The following is a 20,129-nucleotide window of genomic DNA, read 5'->3' as shown; positions in this document are numbered from 1 at the left end:
CCCAGATGACCGACCGTCTCCTCGGCACGTGAACGCACACGGACAGGAAGGAAAACAGGAAGTAGAGTAAAAGTGTTAAATAAACATAACCGTACACTCGTTTATAGTTAACTAGCTGGTAACAAAAATAAAAATAAAAATGAATAGTTGCGTCTGGTTTTACAGTCTGAGTCTAAATCTGAGGCAAGAACAACTTTAATAAGTTTAATATCGAAACTGTGTTTTGGTCACGTGACTACAGGTCAAAAGTTGCGCGGGTAACAAGATGGCGGCCAGCATGACGGACGCTTCGGTGCAATGTCCACTTTGTTCCAAACAGTTTACCACCGCCACGATTAACGGACACCTGGACGCGTGTCTGCTGACGGGCTCCGGCTCCACAACACACGACAGCGAACCTCCGGGAAAGAAAAGTCGCATCGAGACTGACAACAAGTCCGCGGCCACCTCTTCCTCCTCCACCTCCTCATCTTCATCTTCCCCGTCAGCGCGGTTTCCTCTGTTTCACACCAACAAGAGCAAAGCGTCCGCTCAGAATGAACGCAACGGGTTTTTCACGAGTAAACAAAGTCCCACCGGTGTTGTCAACCAGGGGGTGAAGCGTTCACTGACCGACGCTGAGCGCGGAGAGGAGAGTGGCAGGACAGCTCGGGATTCAGCGCCCCAGACTTTGTTCAAAACAGGCAAACCTCTGGCGGATCAGCTGAGACCCAACACGCTGGACGAGTACTTCGGTCAGAATAAAGTCGTGGGCCAGCAAACGCTCCTGCGCTCGCTGCTCGACTCCCAGGAAATCCCGTCCATCATCCTGTGGGGACCGCCGGGCTGTGGAAAGGTGTGCAGCGGGCAGCGGAGGGGAAGCGTCCGGTGTGATGCAGCATCTCTGGCCTCATGGCTCAGAGTTGAACTGTTTCACATGTAATCCAGATGATCTGTTCTGGTGTCTCTCAGTCAGATGTTCTTCCATCACTGGAGCTTAACAGCAGCAGCTCAACACGTGCCACTAATTATTTTCTCTATTCATTAATAAGGTGAAATCACACATTTTCAGGTTATTAAATTCTAGACGTCTGTAATCAAAAATCCCTGCTGATTACTCTCCTGTCCATCCAGAAATCCTTTAAGCTCTCCCTCTGATGTTATTCTTACCCCCCAAATAGCTTCAACCAAAGCTTGAAACTATGAACAGGATTATTTTCACAGTTGGTTAATCTGTTGACTTATTTAACGTAGGCTGAAGCAAATAATTAGTTATTTTGTCAGTTGATGATTGGCCATGAAGTGTCATAAAATCATGAAGTCTGCCTGAAAGCTGGACAGGATGTGTTCGGATTACTTGTTTTCTTTCATTAACTTTTTAAAACATCAAAACATTCAGTTTACAATTTGTTATTAAAAAGAAAAATGTCACATTAGGAGCAAAGGTTTTGTTAGTTTTGCTTGAAAATGGACATGACTATGAAAATTAACTGATTGACAAATTATTGTTTGATCTTTAAAATGCAAGAAAACAACAAAACTGTGTAAATCGTTGCGGGTAAGGACGAGAATTGTTTAAAAAAAATACCAATAGATGTAGATTTTGCATATAGGTGGTGTTAGAATGTTGACTGGATGAAAAATGCAGCTTATCAATTGGAGAAAAGCTTGAGGTCATGTTGCTCGAATTAAAAATAAAACCACATTATTCCACATATTCCAGTGTTATTAAACCATTCATGTCATTGTTTAAACATGCCATTTAACTGCGGAGCTGCGAGCATACACCAGTCTTATTTTTTGTTTTATTTTTGAACTAAAGCTTGCAGACTGGTGGAACGATATAAAGCTTTTATGCCACGTTGACAGAGTGACTCACACCACCTGTGGCTGTGAGCTCAGGGCTTGTTCTCCTCATCAGGGTGTGATCACAGCATGTTAATGACTTCTTAGCTATGCCAAGCTACTAACACGGATTGTTGTCTTGCCGCTCGCCATCCTCAGACTTTGTCAACATGCTCCACTAACACTTTACCTCTTTAACTGCGCCTGTCATTTGTCTGCTGGCGCTCAGGTTTCCCCATTAAACTGAAGCTGGAGATGACAGAGACGCTCAAAAAGAAAGGTGTATTACATGATCTGCCTCTGTGCTGTGCCTATTTTAATCCAATTTCTTCCCTTTGTCACCTGCTGCCTGTCAGACCACTCTCGCCCACATAATTGCCAGCACCAGTAAAAAGAAGGGAACGGCCCGTTTTGTGCCTCTGTCTGCCACCAGCGCCTCCACCAACGACGTCCGAGAGGTGATCAAGCAGGCGCAGAATGAGCTCCGGCTGTGCAAGAGGAAGACCATCCTGTTCATCGACGAAATCCACCGCTTCAACAAATCCCAGCAGGTGAGCCACAAATGTGTGGTCCGCTTACAGTCTGTAAATATCAGATGCAAGTCTCATACGACAGGTAGCCAAGCAGTGTTTGGATTTATCCTCCGTTTTTGCATCACACGTATGAAGTCGCACCATCGTCTGTGTCTTTATCAATAGATTTGTTGTTAAGATGATCATGTTTGACAATGTTCTATCTATTGCCTACATTAATTCCTACACAGACAAATTAAGAGTGTGGATATCTTAAGCAGTTTTCAGATTCTTTTCAGTTTACTCAGAGTTCTTCTTGCATCTGTCACTTTTATCTTGAATCGAACGGCTTTCTGTAAACCAGTCTAGGAACTCCTGAGTTGTAAATCCTCACATCAGATTTTAAAAAAGGACCTGTCCAAATCCATGTTTAATGACCTTACAAGCCTAAAAATGCACAGTATAGAAGTGAAAGTGGTTTTGTTTCGTGATCGCAAATCCCCTGAAGTCGTAGAAAACTCACCCTTTGATATTGCATGACTTCCCAGATGCACAATCTTCGTCTTTTTTTCTTGCCTTTTCGGTTTTTACTCCTTTTACTTCTGTATCTGCAGGACACCTTCCTCCCCCATGTGGAGTGCGGGACGGTGACTCTGATCGGAGCCACCACTGAGAACCCGTCCTTCCAGGTGAACGCTGCCCTGCTGAGCAGGTGCAGGGTGCTGGTTCTGGAGAAGCTGTCCGTGGAAGCAATGGGCTCGATCCTGGACCGGGCTGTGGCCACGCTTGGGATCAGAGTCCTGGGACGAGATCCAGCGAATCCCAAAGATGAAGGCTCAACAGATGGAAACGAGTGAGTGCTCCAATGCCGCTGCTCGCTGGGGTGTCACGCACAACATTTTAAAATTCTTTGTTCAAGTGGGATGCCTTCTCTTTTCTTCTGTTCCTGGATTAGTGGGTTCAGTTCTGTGATATATGGGAGGCGTGCACTAGTAGCTGTTGGAGCCACAGCAATCCCCTCAGCTCTGATTGGGGCTCATACGTAGACAGAATAGGTAAAGTGGCAGACAGCTGTTTACTGCGTGAGACAACTGTCAGAACCATGTGTTGACTGTATTGTTCTGGATGCACTGAAATCTGGGCCTGTAGCACATATTGAGATTAAAGGGTTAGGCAGCTCAGCTGAGGCTTTAACGAGAGTGAAGCCGGCTTTCTTTTATCCTGGATGCATCACCGTGGTAACCGATATTCATGCAGCAGAGGAGCAGGTTTGGTTCAGAGGATCGGACCAAAATGGGTCGACAACTACACAGCTCTCTGGGAAAATGAGTCATTTCTACAGAATCCAGGCATCCAGGACAAAAGTGCTACGCTTGCAATAAACTGAAAAGTCATGGTGCATTCAGGGATTTGTCTCATTTAGAGACATTTTTGAGATGGAGAGCACTTCGGGGTTGTTTTGGCAACAGTGATGCTGCATCGTCAGACATTTTCAGACTAATTAAATGAGAAGAACTGTAATTATAACATTTATATTTATGATTCACTATTGATTTAGGATTTTTTTTTTTTATTCCTAGCATCTATATTAAAACATATTAACACTGATACAGTATATTTGTTGTGTATTCTTGTTTTTAGGACAAAGATTTACATCGAACAGAAAGCCATGGACACGATAGCCCACCTCTGTGATGGTGACGCAAGAACGGGACTGAACAGTCTGCAGCTGGCTGTTCAGGCTCAGGTGAGCTTGGTCCGATCGAACGGTTCTCCTCAAGAGATAGTGGTGACGGAGGATCACGTCAAGGAGGGTCTCCAGAGGTCCCATATCCTCTATGATAGAGCCGGTAAGCTCACTGTACCTACCTTATCAATGCTGCAGGTCTTATTCTTCTTCAAACAAACTCCCATGAACCTTAATTCTGCTCAGTTTCTTTTGTGGAAACTGTCTGACCTTTAGTCTAGATCACTCTACAGCCAGTCATGAATAATAATTCCAACTCACATATTCCTAAACTGAACCCTGTGTTCTTGTCACCAAATATAACTGTCTTTTTCTAAACATCCTGTCTCATGTCAGACTAATCTGATACTCTCAAAAAGCATTTCCACTCCGAGTTTACAGGTTTTTTTTTTTTATTGTATGAGGAGAAAGAAAAAGAAATGCACTTAAAATTTGGTGTCCAAAGGTGGTCCAATAGCAAATGCTCCAACGCAAATGTCATGTCATGGCCAAGGGGTTTGGAACCTCTGCTTTGAATGAGATATTGGAGCACTTTCTTGTTCAAACACACTTGAATCAATTAAGCTGCAACTTCAAACTGGGCAGAAGTCTCTAACTCTGAAACACTGGCAGTAATTGGTCAGGGACAAAGAGGGTTTCATAAAACCAAAAGGCATATTAAAAGGATTTTTTTAGGGCACATATTAGTCAGCACAAGGGCACAATTCTACATATTTTACAAATCTGCATCTTTAAAATTCTCCCAGCAGCTTCAGTGTAACACCTGCCATCGATATCTTCACCTCAGTAGCTTCATGCTTTGAGCTTAACAGCCCTATCATGTTCCTCTCCCCTAACTGTGATCACTGTGTCTTCATGGGGCTTTCATGTGGAAAACACTGAATGATAAGAAGGAAAAAATACAACAAAACATGCAACCTGGAGCTATTCATAACCTTAGAAGTACCATATGTTTGTTGTTGATTGATAAGCCTCCAAATTGCTGTAATTTGGTGATTTCCTAACTCTGATGTCTAACTCATGCAGAGTGTTTTTTTGTTCTCTTCAGTACCATCGGCACTGTGTTTATTAATAGTTTTTAAAATCTGCATAGTGTAGTTGTAGCCAGTCGTCTCTGCCTTTTGCTGAGCATTCGTGGATAACTCCCTCCGTTAGACTCATTAGTCCTTCATGCTGTCCTGTTACGTAACCCTCAGCTGTCCCAAAAGATTGAGCTTTACTGTTCCCGGCTTCACAGGGTGATGAAACCGTCCCTCAGCTTGACTGGTGACCTTAATAGAGACAGTAGTCGCCCTTTTATTTAGTCTGATCAGTCTTTATTGGTTCCTTTGTTTTAGTATTTCCAAATTGAGTTGATATGTATTAATGTCCTTCAAACGCCGATGAATGTTTGGGAAAATGGTGCCACCTGAAGAACGACCTTCTTTCTTACTCAAAGGTGAGGAGCACTACAACTGCATCTCGGCGTTACATAAGTCTATGAGAGGCTCCCATGAGAATGCCTCCCTGTACTGGCTGGGCCGCATGCTGGAGGGCGGCGAGGATCCGCTCTATGTGGCTCGCAGGCTGATCCGCTTCGCCAGCGAGGATGTGGGTAGGTGAACCCAGATTATCTTTATTGTTTTATAATTTTATTTTATGACTGTAATCATGCGGATATACAGCTACCAGTTACTACGAGGCGTGTCAGAGAAGTTCCAGGACTGGGGTCACAAAAGATATATTTCAAACCCAAACTACAAACCAGGAGTTTTCCCCTTTAGACGATCAACCAGCACATCTACAAAGAGATCCTGCAGCGTTTGCTTCGTTCAGTGAAGCGGCAGAGTTGTGGCTGCTTCACCATGACAACCTGCTCACGACGCCCTGAGCATCCCACAGTTCCTGGCTGAGAAGATCATCACCATGCTGGGGCATCCTCCCTACTCACCACACCTGGCTTGATGGGATTGTTTTCTCTTCTCCAAGCTCAAGGGGGTCATCAAGGGGACCCATTTAGAAGACATGGACGACATCAAGATGGCTGTGAGGACGGAGCTTCCAGGAGTGCATTATATGTTATTTAGTGGTTGTTTCTTTGTTGCTGGTGAATTTCCTGATGAATCTAAACCCCTCAAATGTTTTCTGATTGAGCACTTTTCAAACTATGGGAAAACTTTACAGGAATGTGACGCTTAAAGTGTGAAAGTTTTACAGCAAAGAAAATGCTGAGTAGGCAAGAAATGCATGCACAAAGATGCTTAATACTGATTTTTTATTTTATTTTTTTTAAATGTTGCTTATATTTTAGGGTGACTGAACGCGTTGCCTCTTTGTCTTTCTCAGGATTGGCCGATCCCGCCGCCCTCTCTCAGGCTGTGTCCGCCTTCCAAGCCTGCCACTTCATTGGAATGCCCGAGTGTGAGGTAGGATCACCCGGCCAACCAGTCGCTTTAATCGTAACGTATCGACTCTGTCAGTCACAAAAGTTGTTTCCTGGTGTGTTTACCTTCTGTCCTTCATTTGCTGCCAGGTGATTCTGGCTCAGTGCGTGGTCTACTTGGCACGAGCGCCCAAGTCTGTGGAGATCTACCAGGCCTACAGTAACGTGAAGGCCTGCATGAGGAACCACAAAGGCCCCCTACCGTCCGTCCCCTTGCACCTCCGCAACGCCCCCACCAAGCTGATGAAGCAGCTGGGCTACGCTAAAGGCTACAAATACAACCCGGCCTTCAGCGCCCCCGTAGAGCAGGAGTACTTACCTGAGGAGCTGCGGGACGTTAACTTCTTCACACGGAAGCGCTCAGACTCATGAATGTCTTTGTGTTAAGTTGCTCTGCTTAAAGCCCTTAAACCCACGCTGCTTAAAGAAAACAGGGCTTAGAAATGACCGGTAGACGGAGAATGCACACTTAACAGTTTTCATAAACTGATCGTTATTATCACCACATTCATTTATATTTCTGCGTTTTCATAAACAAACATTATTATTATCTTCACATTCATTTGCATTTAGAGTCCATCAGTCAGTCATCGTGTTCTGTTCAAATTAAATGACAACTTTACATTTCAGTTCTGTTCACAAATATTTGTAATAGAGTCCTAAATCCATTCAAATACAGTAAGTAAATAGTAATTTAAAACTTTATTATGTTAAATCTCCCAATGTTAACACTGACCTTTGTCCCATCTTTGAAAATTTTGCACAAACTGATTAAAATATTTGTTTCTTTATTTGACAAATACTTTATTTTTCTTACAGCCTTGTAAATATTTGAAGGAAATAAAAGTGAAGTGTATTGACATTTCATATCTCGTTCGGTCACTTCGTCTTTTCTTCAAAACCTCTTCAGTTTTGGGACATCGTCTGCAAAAGAAAGGTCACACGATTAAAGAAGAGCCTCCTGTATGTGTTTATGTACAGGGGGCTGATTTTGCTTCCCTCACCTCACTGATCCAGGGGATGAAAGAGGCCACACGGGTGAACATTGTGGGCTTTTTAGGGGTGTTGCATCCGCGTCCGTCCACAAAACTGGTCACTCCTTCGACGTACCATTTGCCGTCTCTGCCCTTACAGTTCAGAGGGCCTCCAGAGTCGCCCTGGAAGAAGACGGCAGTGAACGACAGTATCCGTTTGTTTTACACAAATATAAAGCTCTGTGACTGTTTCTCACATGGCACGCTGACTTGCTTTCTCCTCCTGCGCAGACCATCGTGGTCTTGGCTGAGCTACCCCACCAGTCACTTTGACTGCAGACGCTGTGATCCACCACAGGGAGCAGGGCCTGCTGCAGCGTCGTTGCCGCAGGGCCGCCAGCTAAAAAGGAAACGCTTGTTGTAATGATAACTGGGATATGAATAATATTTGATGCGTCGCTACAGGGTTCAGAGCAATGACGTATTTTGGATGACACAAACATACGCTACGCCACAGATGTTAGCAGCGGGCCTTACAGTAGAGACGACCCCAGCCTGTGACGTAGCAGGGCTGGTTGTGGCTGAGAGCAGCATCTTGCTGTGGCAGGCAGGCCAGCTGAACCTTGTCGTTGATGACAGCACTCTTTTCCAGTTTGAGCAGAGCGATGTCATTCCTGTGCAACAGGGTGAAACAAAGAAATGAACACGGCAGTCGCTTTGAGTCTATTTCATTATGTAGAGTGCTGCTTTTTTTCCCCCCACAGGTTTACATTTACATACAGTGCTTAATATGTTTATTAGACCACCTGTCAAGACCATCCAGCATCATGAAGTGCTTTAATTCACCCTCAGCTCTCCACGTTTTACCTTTTTGAACAGGAATGAGGAATTTCAAACTGAATTCACCTTTTTAAATCTGAGCTGCCTCTCTGGACTTCTCACATTCAACCACTAAAGCTAATTTTTCTGCTCAGGAATGCAAGTAAATATCTATAATTGGATTCAACAACCTGCTGGAGACTTTGCAACCACACAGAACCAAATCATAACCACATATTTTGGAGTTGCATGAAAATACAAAACATATACTATTCTATGTGAGGTTCTTTGTTCTAAAATCTCCCCAATCCTGTCTAACACTCTATCTGGGTCACTTAGAAGGAAATGTGCATAGAAATGACCAGTATCTGGCCAAAGTTCTCTTGGCTGCAGCAAAGACGGCGATTACAAAGAACTGGCTTTAGACAAAAGCACCAAATCATGAACAATGGCTAATAATCTCTAATAGAAGAAATACTAGAAATGGAAAAGTTGGAAATGGAAATTTATTTATTTTTTGCTTCCTATTGTGTCACCTTAATGTGTATATTGTATTGGAACAAATGGCAAATTGTCTACTCTTTTGCACAAGTCATAAAAATCTAAATAAAATAAAAACTGATTAAAAATATATATATAATTTGACATTTTATTCAAAAGATAATAATGTACGTTATTATTTTTTCTGTTTTTTGCAAAATTAATAACACATAACAATAATAATCATATTTCAGCATTAAAAAATATCATTTTGGTTCAAGAGCTTCCACATACTGGTGTATTAGCCATTACAGAAACAGAAAAAATGATTTTGCTAATTACTAATGCTGTTAATTTAGGGCAGCTGTGGCATAAACCTGACACTGGGTGGTGGTCTAGTAAATGTGTTAAGCACTGTATTTACTCAGCTGCTGTTTAACATAAATCCTCTGGATAAAACACCACGTTTTGAGAACACTCGGACCTAGAATGACGACTTACCCGCAAGACACACAGTTGTCGTCCCATTTGGGATGGATGAACATTTTTGCCACCATGATGGACTGTTCAGGGCCCTCCTCCTTGTTCATGTCGTGCTCAGCAAGAACCACCCTGTACGTGTGGAACCTGGATCGGAAAACAAAAACATGATTCATAACTTTCAAAAAAATGATATAACATAAGGAAGGGTCGAGGTGATGCCAGAAAGAAGCTTTTCTTACGTGATGCAGTGTGCAGCAGTCAACACCCAGTCGGGGGCGATAAGTGTTGCTCCACAAGTGGGGAAGAAGGACTCCAAAGAAACCTAAGTGTTAAAGAAAACTTACTACAGATCAGCATGTAAGAGAAACATGCCGTTGCCTTTCAGGTAATGTGGGTTTACCATATCTAGGTGCTGTAAATATTTTGTGGCAATGCATAGAAAATTAATATGAACACTGATTGGGAGAAAGTGTCTTGGTAGTAGTAAATGTGGGTTTCTTAGGTATGAGAAATTGAGGTAAGGGTTGTTTTGTGTTTGTACTGCCTCACCTGCCATGGCCAGCTGTATGGACGGGCCTCCTCACCGTTCACCACGCGGCCGGTGTTGGGTTGGTAACTGGGTACACCACACCCAGACGCTTTAACGAGACAGAACCAAGACAGGCTAAGTAATGTCAGAATGTCCTAAATCAAGCCCATCAGCTTGCTTCATGTTTATTTCACATTACCATCACCAGTTATGTTTAGGAAGAACCTACCAGTTGTGGCAGCCAGCAGCAGGACGAGTACAAGCTCCATCTCTTCTTCATCCAAGAGAACTGAGTCATCAAGAGGAGCTATTTATGGGAATCAGTCCAGACGTAGCCTGGGAGTGTTCCTTCCCCTCTACAGGTGGTGTGTACTGTACTTACAAAAAAAAAAAAAAGTCGGACTGTAGCTTAACGTTTAACTGCATAGATTATGTGCAGCCTCAGATATCTCACTAATGCAATGCAATGCAGATGTTTAAAATCTGGATCCAATCACAGAAACTATGATTATCTTTAAGGCATTTGGTAGGTTCTTGTGGGTAATTCAAAGAAAAGGAAAAGTCATATATCATATATGTTTTCAGGGGTTTTATTTAGTGTCTAACTTTCACAAACTTAAAAAATACATTAATATAGCTAAAGTAATTTAAATTTATAATCAAGAGACTTTTAAAAACACTTCAGATTTTTGTGTAAACTAAGGGAAAAGCTCTTGAAATCGGCTTTACTTGGAAATTCTGATCTTTTGAAATGTACGGGTTGGGTTTTGCCGTTGAAAAATTAATAAACACATTAATTAGGAGTCACTACAGCTTCAGAAGTGAATGTGCTTCACAGCTGTTCAGTTGAAAACTTCAGTGACTTATCAAATATTTCAAATTTAAGGTAATACACTTAACTTGTTAATTGAGAGCTTGTGAAATTAAGGATTTCTCAGTGGTTTCTGACTCAGTAAATGTAGGAATAAAACTATATCAACTCTGAAATGTGTCATTAGGAATAAGTTGTGCACCTTTCAAATTATTTAAACTGAGACTCTAAAAAATTATAAGGAAAACCTAAAAAAAATAATCTAAATATTCTGTTGTATATCTTGTGTAATACTTTCGTGGACGGTTATTTATACGTTCTGCCTTTAGGGGTCGCTGTTGAGCGCGGTTGTTCACGTGAGCAGAAAAACCGCAGAAGAAGAAATTGTAGTTTAAAGATGGCGCCACCCGGTGTTTTACTCGTGCGACTCAGAGCGCTATGTAATGTTGGCAAATGTCTTCGTGCCGGCGGCGAAGCAGCGTCCGGTTGGGGCAGAGACATGCGGTGGTGTAGCTCCAAGGCTCGGAGCTTCCAGGACCACAGGGCGGTGTATGCTCAGAGTGACCGAGGTGAGTGAGACGAAGCTAAGCTAACGTTAGCTAACCGGTGACAGCCCGCATTGAGCCTCAAGGACATCCATGTGTAGAAACCATCATCATGCTTATGTTTCAGGGTCTTTCTTTCACACTTATACTTACTTACTTATTTCTTTCACACAGATACTAAAACATCATTGCCCTTACTGTATGTCTCACCTCTGTTTGTTTTTTTAAACTGTTTAGCTAGCTGGAACCTCCTGAAGGAGTTCCCAGATCCTAAAGGCCTCCTGAACAGCACTGTGTCCAGCTCACTGGGGGTCAGCGACCTGTCCCGGATCATCAAGTACAGCTGCACGGAGGAAGCGGGGGTCAAGGTCAGAGCCAGAGGCACGATGAGAGGACGTCTCTGCAGCCACCATGTCTTTTGAAAGCTAATGTTTTTATGGTTAAATGTGTATTGTGTTCTTTCTGCAGAAAGTCACTGTTACATTGACGTGGCCCCGCAGGATTGAGGAGGAGGGCTATGCCTCCAAGAGGGTCGATGCAGAGCGATTCGCTGCAGCTGCCGCCTGTCTCACACTCAAAGTAAGTTGCGATGATTAAACAAAGAGGACAGTTGCGTTTTATCTTGTTAATCTGGGGTGATGTTTAATCCTTGTGTCCCGTCTGTGTGAATAGAAAATGGGTGTCATCGGTCCAAATAATGAGATATCCAGCAGGAAAGCCGGCAGGAGGAGAGGAGGGTTACAATCAGTCCTTCATGATAACGAAGAAGACTGCTGGACAGATGATGTGTTAAAAGACAAAGCGACTAAATGGTCTCCTCACAGAGAAGACGCCTACGATGATGTCTCTGAAGCTCTTTCTCTGTTTCCACAACCTAAAACTCTTCTGGCCCAGGTCGTCCAGGTGGCCACTTCAACCAGCAGGCTCAGGGTTGGTAGCTGTTCTCCTTTTCTAATGATGTAGGATGAGGAACCCAACACAGAGAGACACACTGGAGACTCAGATGATTTGGGTTGAAATAAGTTTTACTGATCAGGAGAAGTGACACTAACAGAGCAGCAGTTCACGCAATGTCAGTATTCTCTCACGCCTTTGGTCTTTTACGGTGGGAACCACATGTAGATTTATGGGTAAGAGGAAAACAAAGATAGTCCGGCGCCTTGGTGCAATCCGGCCTTGAGAGGTACAGGAAGTGCTTCTACATGAGGTCAAGAATCTATAGAAGATTTACAGATTAGTACACGTTTGTTACAAATACTACTTTTACATAAGGAGCTCACTAAGGGGAAAAGTTCAGTACCATCTCTAGACACTTAACTCCAAGAGAGGAAAGCAATTTTTCCTTCACAACAGTTAATCACTTCTTTTGACTTGTTGTGTATCGTAAGTTAAACTGCATAATATTACTACAGGAGCAAATACTGTTCAAAACGACGGGAGGGAAGCTGAAGAAGTGTGAGCTGACCCTGCTCTGGCCCGAGAGGATGACGTTCACAGCCACAGCAAACAACCGAATGAGGGCGGAGACGAGGGCCGCGGCGCTCGCCTGCATGAAGCTGAAGGTGAGCTTCACTTTGGAAAACGGTTATACGTTAACCTACGAACTGTGTTTAACATGTGGTTCACCTGGTCCAGGACCTGGAGCTGCTGGGCGAGAACAACAAGCCGCTGACTCACGCCAAGTACCATCAAGAGAAGGTGAGGGAGGCCGGAGAGCGGGAGAGGCGGCCGCTTTCGCTGAACATCCCAGAAGACCTGGAGCAGAGCATAAGGGAGTATCTGACAGAGGTGAGAAGTGATGGATGGTGTGAAACTTTGTCCTGTTATGTGCAAACGTTCAATGGGCAGCATGAATGTACCTTTAGAAAACTGTCTGGCGATGAAATGGTTTTAGCATTTGCAGCTTTGTTGTCATAACTACATAAAGTCTGAATCATAATCACAAAGAGTTCATCTGAAACAGCCTTTTCTCACTGATATTAGAAGCAACCTATGTGAGAAAAGGCCAAAAAAAATCCCGATGACAAATGTTTTGATTTTATATTATTGGTCATCAGATGATATGAAAATGTAAGAAAAAAAATGGATGTGTATTAAGTTCCTTATTTGTTGTTCCCTAAAAAAAACTTCCACAACAAATAAATACAATTTTAAAAAAACAACAGCATCCTGGCACAACTCACTTCATATATTTGTGTTTGATTTTCATTCATTTTGAAAAAGGGTAATTATATTTTATTTAACTGGATGCACATATCTGTACATTTTAGTTGTGGATGTGTTTTTGAGTGGACAGTGCCTTAACCTTTTTTTTAAGCCTACATGCAGCAGCAAACTGGAGCTGCAACGTTTTTTTCTTTTAATTAAATGGTAGAAAGGACATTTAGTGGTTTCACACAATTTAGAGGAATTGCTTATTTTGTATGAAATGCAAAAAGAAAACTTCAGTGAAGTAAAGTGAATCTTTAACACTTCAGTTATTTAGTGAACTCTGGGACATTTTTACTCAGAGTGTTTATTGTGCATTTTATTTTGACTTACTGCATATTTTCGCTTATTTATCTGTATTTATGTTGACTTTACTCTTTCTGCTGTAATTTCCCCTCGCATTAATAAAGTATGTCCATTCTATTCTATTTTCATGCTTCCCTTCCCCTAATTACGTCAAAACTAACCCTCCTCGTCTTTTTAACAGTACCCAGTGGCAGCAGAAGTACAGAAGCTATGGGAGGAGGATGAGGAGGCAAGAGGGGAGCAGGCTGCAAACGAAGCATATGAGGAGAACGAGGAGGACAAGGAGGACTTTGTGACCGACGCCATCACGAGCAAGCCGCTCAAGCGTCTGTCCGAGTCGGAGACTCAGCAGCTCAACGCCTACCTGCAGGAGGAATGGGAGAACGCAAACCCCGGACTGAACGTGGAGCTCCCGGTTGACGCCCACCGCCAGCGCGTGGTCTCGGCTGTGGCGTCCTCCAGGGTGGTGGTGATCGCCGGGGACACGGGATGCGGCAAAACAACTCGGATCCCCCGCTTCCTGCTGGAGGAGCACGTGAGAGGTGGCAGGGGCGCCGACTGCAACATCCTGGTGACTCAGCCTCGTCGGATCAGCGCCGTGTCGGTGGCCCACCGCGTTGCTCAGGAGATGGGTCCGGGTCTTAAAAACAATGTGGGATACCAGGTGGGTACAGCTTCATAGAGTACTGGGTTGTCTACTGCGTTACGTCAGTTAGTGCTGGAACTGATTTTCTGATTTTCTTTATTTTGTTGGGAAACTTTCCACAACTTCAAGACTTTCGGTTTGAGAAAACTGTAAAGGATCACTTTTGACTATATTCAGATATTTATAGACTGAAGGATAAAGTTAAGCATTAAAAACTATAGTAATTGAGATTATTTTTCATTGCAGTTGCACCTTTTTCTTGGCAGGAGTAGAAATAAAAAGCCTGATATCTTGAATATCTTGATTTTGTTATTCTGAGATTTTGTTTTGTGAAAATTTATTGCAACTGCTTTCAGATATAAATTAACTTTTTTAGTTTTAAAAGAGCTGTGCCGTATGTTTTGTCCAAACTACCTCTTAAAGCTCCCAACACACTTTTTAAGAGAGTTTGTGTCTAATTACAACTGAGAATACCAGAATTATTGCTTACTTTGAACATTTTTGTTGTTTTTCTGTTCAAGTCAGATGTAAAAATGACACATTTTTTGTTTATTTCCGTGGTGGTATTGTGATTTAGGCTTTTGTTTCTGCCTAGTAGCACCCTAAAGGCTTTTAAGGCGATGATGCCTTCTATTATATTGTTAATATGGTTATAATTATTTACTTAAGTGAAGAAATCTATAAATATTTTATGAATAATAATAATAGTATGGAGTTGGTATAATGTTTCTTCTTTGCTCGTAGGTGAGACTCGAGAGTCAACCCCCAGAGCATAGCGGAGGAGCCATGCTTTTCCTCACCGTCGGCGTCCTCCTGAAGAAGCTGCAGTCCAACCGGAACCTTCAGGGAATCAGTCATGTGGTGGTGGACGAGGTGCACGAGAGAGACGTCAACACGGACCTGCTGCTGGCCTTGCTGCGCTCCAGCTTAGATGAGAACCCTGACCTTCGAGTCGTGCTCATGAGCGCCACTGGGGACAACCAGAGGCTGGCTAAGTACTTCGGAGGCTGCCCCATTATAAAGGTGCCTGGGTTCATGCACCCGGTAAGAGACCTATACCTGGAGGACGTGCTGAGGGAGATGGGACGCCCACCGCCAGTCAAGAGAGCGCAGATGGTCAAGCAGGTGAAACTCAAGGATTTGTTGCTTTTTCATTGTCGTATTTATTTGACTTAAATATATTCAAGGCGGTTGTTTTTCTCGTCCTGTGTCTCATGAGTTCGTATCCTATCTTGCTAAAGGGGGTCAAAGACGACGTCTCACCAGATCTGGATTTAGTAGCTGATGTCATAGAGCACATTGACAAACACGGAGAACCAGGTAACTTATACGCCGTTTCTGAAATTGCCTTTATTGTAGATTTTTAAATTTTGGATTTAATCGTATTTATCAGAACTCCTTGCTGTCATTCTTCAGGTGCAGTGCTGTGTTTCCTCCCTGGGTGGCAGGACATCAGGATAGTCCAAGAGAAACTTGAAGAGAAACGACACTTTTCTTCCGGTTCCCCGTTGATCGTGCCATGTAAGAAAGCACAGACAGATTTACCAAGACTTGATGTTTGTCTTCAAGGTTTAGAGGAATTTATTTCCCCTGGTGTAACTACTTTAAACTTCCTTCCATCACTCTTTCAGTGCACTCTAGTTTGTCAGTGGCTGACCAGCAGTCAGTGTTCCAGCGCCCCCCAGTGGGCCAGAGGAAGATTGTACTCGCCACCAATATTGCTGAGACCTCCATTACAATCGATGACATTGTCCATGTGGTGGATGCAGGAACTCACAAAGAGCAGAACTATGATCCGCAGACTAAGGTCAGTATTTGCCTGTAAATCTTGTTTATTGTCAGGACGTGTCACCGAAAATAATCTTGCTGTTTGTAGTAAAACGACAACAAACCTCCAACCACCAATCCATCAATGTGGGTTTGCAGGTCTCCTGTCTGGACACAGTTTGGATATCCCGCTCTAACGTCACGCAAAGAAAAGGGAGAGCAGGACGATGCCAGCCAGGGCAGTCCTACCACCTGTTCCCAAGAAAACAGCTGGAATCCATGACTCCCTTCCCCATCCCTGAGATCCTGCGTACCCCACTCGAGAGTTTAGTAGTGCAGGCCAAAATCCACAGTCCTGACTCCAAGGTAGTGACAGAGCAGCTTTTGGTGCATTGTTTAAACTATGTTCTTTGTCTTTCTGCTGTTAAATAATACTCTGTTATTTTTGCTGTGTGGAGGCTGTGGCTTTCTTATCCCAAGTGTTGAACAGTCCAGACAAGCAATCTGTGAGAGACGCTGTCCGAAATCTACAAGATATCGGTGAGTGACTCGCAGCGACTGGCGTTCTTGTACTGGTGGCGGCCATTTTGGGGCGGAGTTGAATCAGTTTCCATGTTTTCCTTGTGGCAGGCGTTCTGGACAAAAAGGAGACCTTGACTGCTTTAGGAGAGCGTGTTGCCTGCATGCCGTGCGACCCGCGGCTGGGGAAGGTTCTGGTCCTGAGCACCATGTTCAGATGCGTCCTGCCCATGTTGTCCATCGCTGCCTGCCTCACCAGAGACCCCTTTCACAACAGCCTGCAGAACAGAGCGCTGGTCAATAAGGTGAGATGCTGTTACAAGAGCTTGATAAATGATACACAGAGCTTAACACATTTCTTGGCCCGGTGTCGGGTTTATGCTACAGCTTCCCGACAGCTGCTTTGGCAATTAGCAAAATCATGTCTTGTGTGTCTGTAATGATAAATACACCCGTATGTAGAAGCTCTTTAACCCAAATTATGATTCTAATGCTGAAATCTAATTATTGTTATCCATGAATTTTCAATTTTAGTGTTTTATAACAACTAGTAAAGCACTTTATTATTATTATTTCTTGATTAAGATGTCAAATTATAGTTGTTTACTTGCATTCCTGAGCAGAAAAATGTAGTTTTAGTGGTTGAATGTGATGCTTGATTGATTTGTGACCCAGTGAAGCCGGCTCAGGTTTGGGCATAAAAAGGTGAATTCCTCATTCCTGTTCAAAACGGGGAAACGTGGAGCGATGAGTCAGTATTAAAGCACTTCATCATAAAAAAATTATATTAAAAAAAATTTTCTTTCATTATTCTGGCATTTCACAAATAGAAATAATGTTGGTAATCCTAACTGACCTAAAACAGGAAAAGTTTAGTCTGATTTAATGTCAGATAGTGAGGAAAAAAAGGGTGTTTTAGTCTTTTCATACAGTGGATGTAAACTTCTGGTTTCATAGTCTAAGTCTATGCTCTTAGATAAACTTTAATGATCCACAAGGGAAATTGTTTTATTACAGTAACAAGCGCACAACATAAATAATTATGTAAGAATACACATATCAAATTGTTAAACGCTGTACTCATTTCACCATTGACCGATCAGCTCGAGTCATCGCTTCAGACAGAAGTCGTTAGAGTTGGAAAATTGTCAAGCAGATACTCAGTCAGTCACTTGTCTTTACAGTTGGTTTTATTTTTCCACGCAGTTTAAGACAAATACATCTGACTTGAATCTAACACATTAATTCATCATCCAATCACCTGTGTGTGTTTGTCCAGGCAAAAGCGGCTCTGAGCGGCTCCAGCTGTAGCGACTATTTGGTGTTCAGTAGAGCTGTTCTGGGCTGGAGGAAGGCTCAGTACGAGGGCAACCGAGAGCACCGGGACAGATATCTGGCCGAATACAGTCTGTCCGCAGGCAGCCTTCGATTTATCAACGGTCAGTTTGAATCGCACGTTTAAACGTTGTCTGAGTGCACTTGTCTGAGTGCAAACTGCCTGCTCTTTTTTGTTAACGTTCTCAGCATGATTCCTGTTCTGGTTTCGTCCTCTTGCAGGCCTCATGTCTCAGTTCAGCGACAACCTGTGTGAAGCAGGGCTGGTTTCTCGGGCCAATGAGTGCCAGCGTCCCAATTCCCTCTACAACGAGCACAGCCGACAGGATGAGCTGCTTAAAGCTGTGCTGCTGGCTGGACTGTATCCCAACCTCATCAAGGTAGGTGGCACCTTCCCAGAGGGACTCGTTTCCTGCTGTGCTCCCCCAAAGAACTGGCAATGGAAAAGTATTTTTGTAGTTGTTCAGGTGTATCTCGTTGTTGTTCCTTTGTTGTAAAGTAGCATTTCATAATATTGTGTTCTTGTTCTTTGCTCTACTTGTGCTTGTCTTGCCAGATGCTTTAACTACAGCTCCTTATTGCTGCTAGCTTTGCATTACACTTACACTCCAGCTCAACATGAATTCTCCTGCTTTATTTCCAGGTGAAGAAAGGTGTTGTGACCAAAGGAGGACGCTTTCGTCCCAACAACGTAGCTTTACGCACATTCAGTGGGCCCGTGCTGCTTCACCGCTCCTCTGTGAACAGGTGTGAGCGCGCTCAACAAGTGAATTGCATCACTTCTTTACATAATATGGATGTTAACTTTCGGTTTTCCTCTCTGCTGTAGAGGAAAAGAGGATCTCCCTAGTCGATGGTTGACCTTCTTCAGCGCAGTCAAGTCCAGCGACTGTGTCTTCGTCAGAGACTCGTCTACTGTGCATCCACTCGCCCTGCTACTGTTCACAGACTGTGATGTCACAGAGACAGGTGGGAAGTTGGCTTTTTTCTGTGACAGATCAACTATTTGTAGGCACTGCAGGGTTGAAGCTAAACCTTAGCCTGCTCATCAGACAGAGCGGTTGTTTTGTTCAGTCTAAAATCATGTTGACTGTTTACTACTGGGCTGATATTTAGCCTTTTTAGAAGCACATTCCACCAGTTTTATCATGTCCACTGTTTAACTAATCAACAGTTTATCAAAAAAATCTAAACCTTGTTAAAATCCGACTCCTCCACTGTCCATGCTCTCCACATTTGTGTCAGAGATTTGGAGGTTTTATGCAACAGCAGCTAATTCAACCTTTTGTCTGAGGAATAATTCAAACTTAATTTCCGTACATTTTTGCCATTTCTGCACGTGTGTTTCTTTCACTGTTTTTGGCTGTGGCACAGAAAAATGACCTGTCCTCCTTCATCTTGACAAAAATGCTCATTTTAGTTCAGTTGTTTTTCCAACCAGGGAAAATAACTTCTTCTGTGTTGGCGTAACAATGCTTTTGCACTTCCTTTGTGGAGTGCTTGTAGACTTATCTGCTCAGACTGTGTAATAAAAGTGTATTTTGTACAAATCGCTGACAGCACCGCTTCTCCCCACACTTAAGCACTCCTCTTCTTTTCTCATCCCAGTGACCGGAGACAGAGTGGAAGTATCGTTTCCTGGACACTCTCTGGTGCACTGCGAGCTGCCAGTGGAGACGTGGGAGCTGCTGTGGGAGCTCCGCACTTCCATTCAGACCATGCTGTACCGAAACCTCAACAGTCCCAGCGGCACGAGCACGAACTCGTATCAAGACGGGGACCTCGTCGCCTTGCTGGTGGAGCTGCTCAACAACACGGAGTCGAAGCCTTTTGCTCAGAATCACAACAGCGACTGTGAGGTGGATTGACAGTGATGTATGTCTGTTTGGTTTTTCCACGTGCGTGTTGGATGCGCCGGCTGGTACAGAGGAACCAAAGGATTTCTTGTTTAAGATGTTGTGAATGTTGGAGTCAGTTGTGAACGCTCTGAATTACTTGGGAAGCCTTTGAGCAGCAGAAATACACAGTGGACTGCTATTATTTTTTTTAGATTAATGATGAAAGAACTCCATGGAAAAATCCATTTGGATTTTGGACTTGTATTTAATGGTTATTTGCTTTCTAAAAAAGCAGAAGTTGGATGTTACTCAAATGAGTAAAGCAGGAGGACGACTGGCCGAAGGTCGCTGAAGTCGACTGCAT

The 20,129-nt window shown here is 43.4% G+C and overlaps 3 protein-coding genes across 3 annotated transcripts; 2 read left to right on the top strand and 1 right to left on the bottom strand.

The window, feature by feature from the left end:
- Positions 1-200: 200 nt before the first annotated feature.
- wrnip1 (WRN helicase interacting protein 1) lies at positions 201-7,329 on the top strand. The gene is made up of 7 exons (XM_008303086.1): positions 201-835; positions 2,181-2,375; positions 2,951-3,189; positions 3,978-4,186; positions 5,522-5,677; positions 6,409-6,488; positions 6,596-7,329. The coding sequence occupies exons 1-7, from the start codon at positions 266-268 to the stop codon at positions 6,875-6,877; spliced, it is 1,731 nt and encodes a 576-aa protein (XP_008301308.1). The 5' UTR covers positions 201-265; the 3' UTR covers positions 6,878-7,329.
- Positions 7,330-7,400: 71 nt separating this feature from the next.
- On the bottom strand, positions 7,401-10,059 carry LOC103373239 (proproteinase E-like). Its single transcript, XM_008303087.1, has 8 exons — positions 10,020-10,059; positions 9,811-9,899; positions 9,501-9,583; positions 9,280-9,405; positions 8,017-8,225; positions 7,737-7,879; positions 7,515-7,662; positions 7,401-7,429 (listed from the first exon to the last, which is right to left on the bottom strand). Exons 1-8 carry the CDS (start codon positions 10,057-10,059, stop codon positions 7,401-7,403), a joined length of 867 nt encoding a protein of 288 aa, XP_008301309.1.
- A 939-nt stretch (positions 10,060-10,998) lies between these two features.
- dhx30 (DEAH (Asp-Glu-Ala-His) box helicase 30) lies at positions 10,999-19,812 on the top strand. Its single transcript, XM_008303081.1, has 19 exons — positions 10,999-11,170; positions 11,384-11,514; positions 11,615-11,725; positions 11,819-12,076; positions 12,559-12,708; positions 12,782-12,934; positions 13,842-14,324; positions 15,051-15,431; positions 15,548-15,626; positions 15,723-15,827; positions 15,938-16,113; positions 16,233-16,439; positions 16,532-16,613; positions 16,704-16,897; positions 17,872-18,031; positions 18,150-18,307; positions 18,571-18,674; positions 18,757-18,896; positions 19,536-19,812. The coding sequence occupies exons 1-19, from the start codon at positions 10,999-11,001 to the stop codon at positions 19,793-19,795; spliced, it is 3,504 nt and encodes a 1,167-aa protein (XP_008301303.1). The 3' UTR covers positions 19,796-19,812.
- The last annotated feature ends 317 nt before the right edge of the window (positions 19,813-20,129 follow it).

Source organism: Stegastes partitus, unplaced genomic scaffold, assembly GCF_000690725.1.
Source record: "Stegastes partitus isolate 25-593 unplaced genomic scaffold, Stegastes_partitus-1.0.2 Scaffold1934, whole genome shotgun sequence".
NCBI lineage: Eukaryota > Metazoa > Chordata > Actinopteri > Pomacentridae > Stegastes > Stegastes partitus.
Note: the sequence above shows the minus strand (reverse complement) of the source record. Positions and strands in the feature narration are given on the sequence as shown.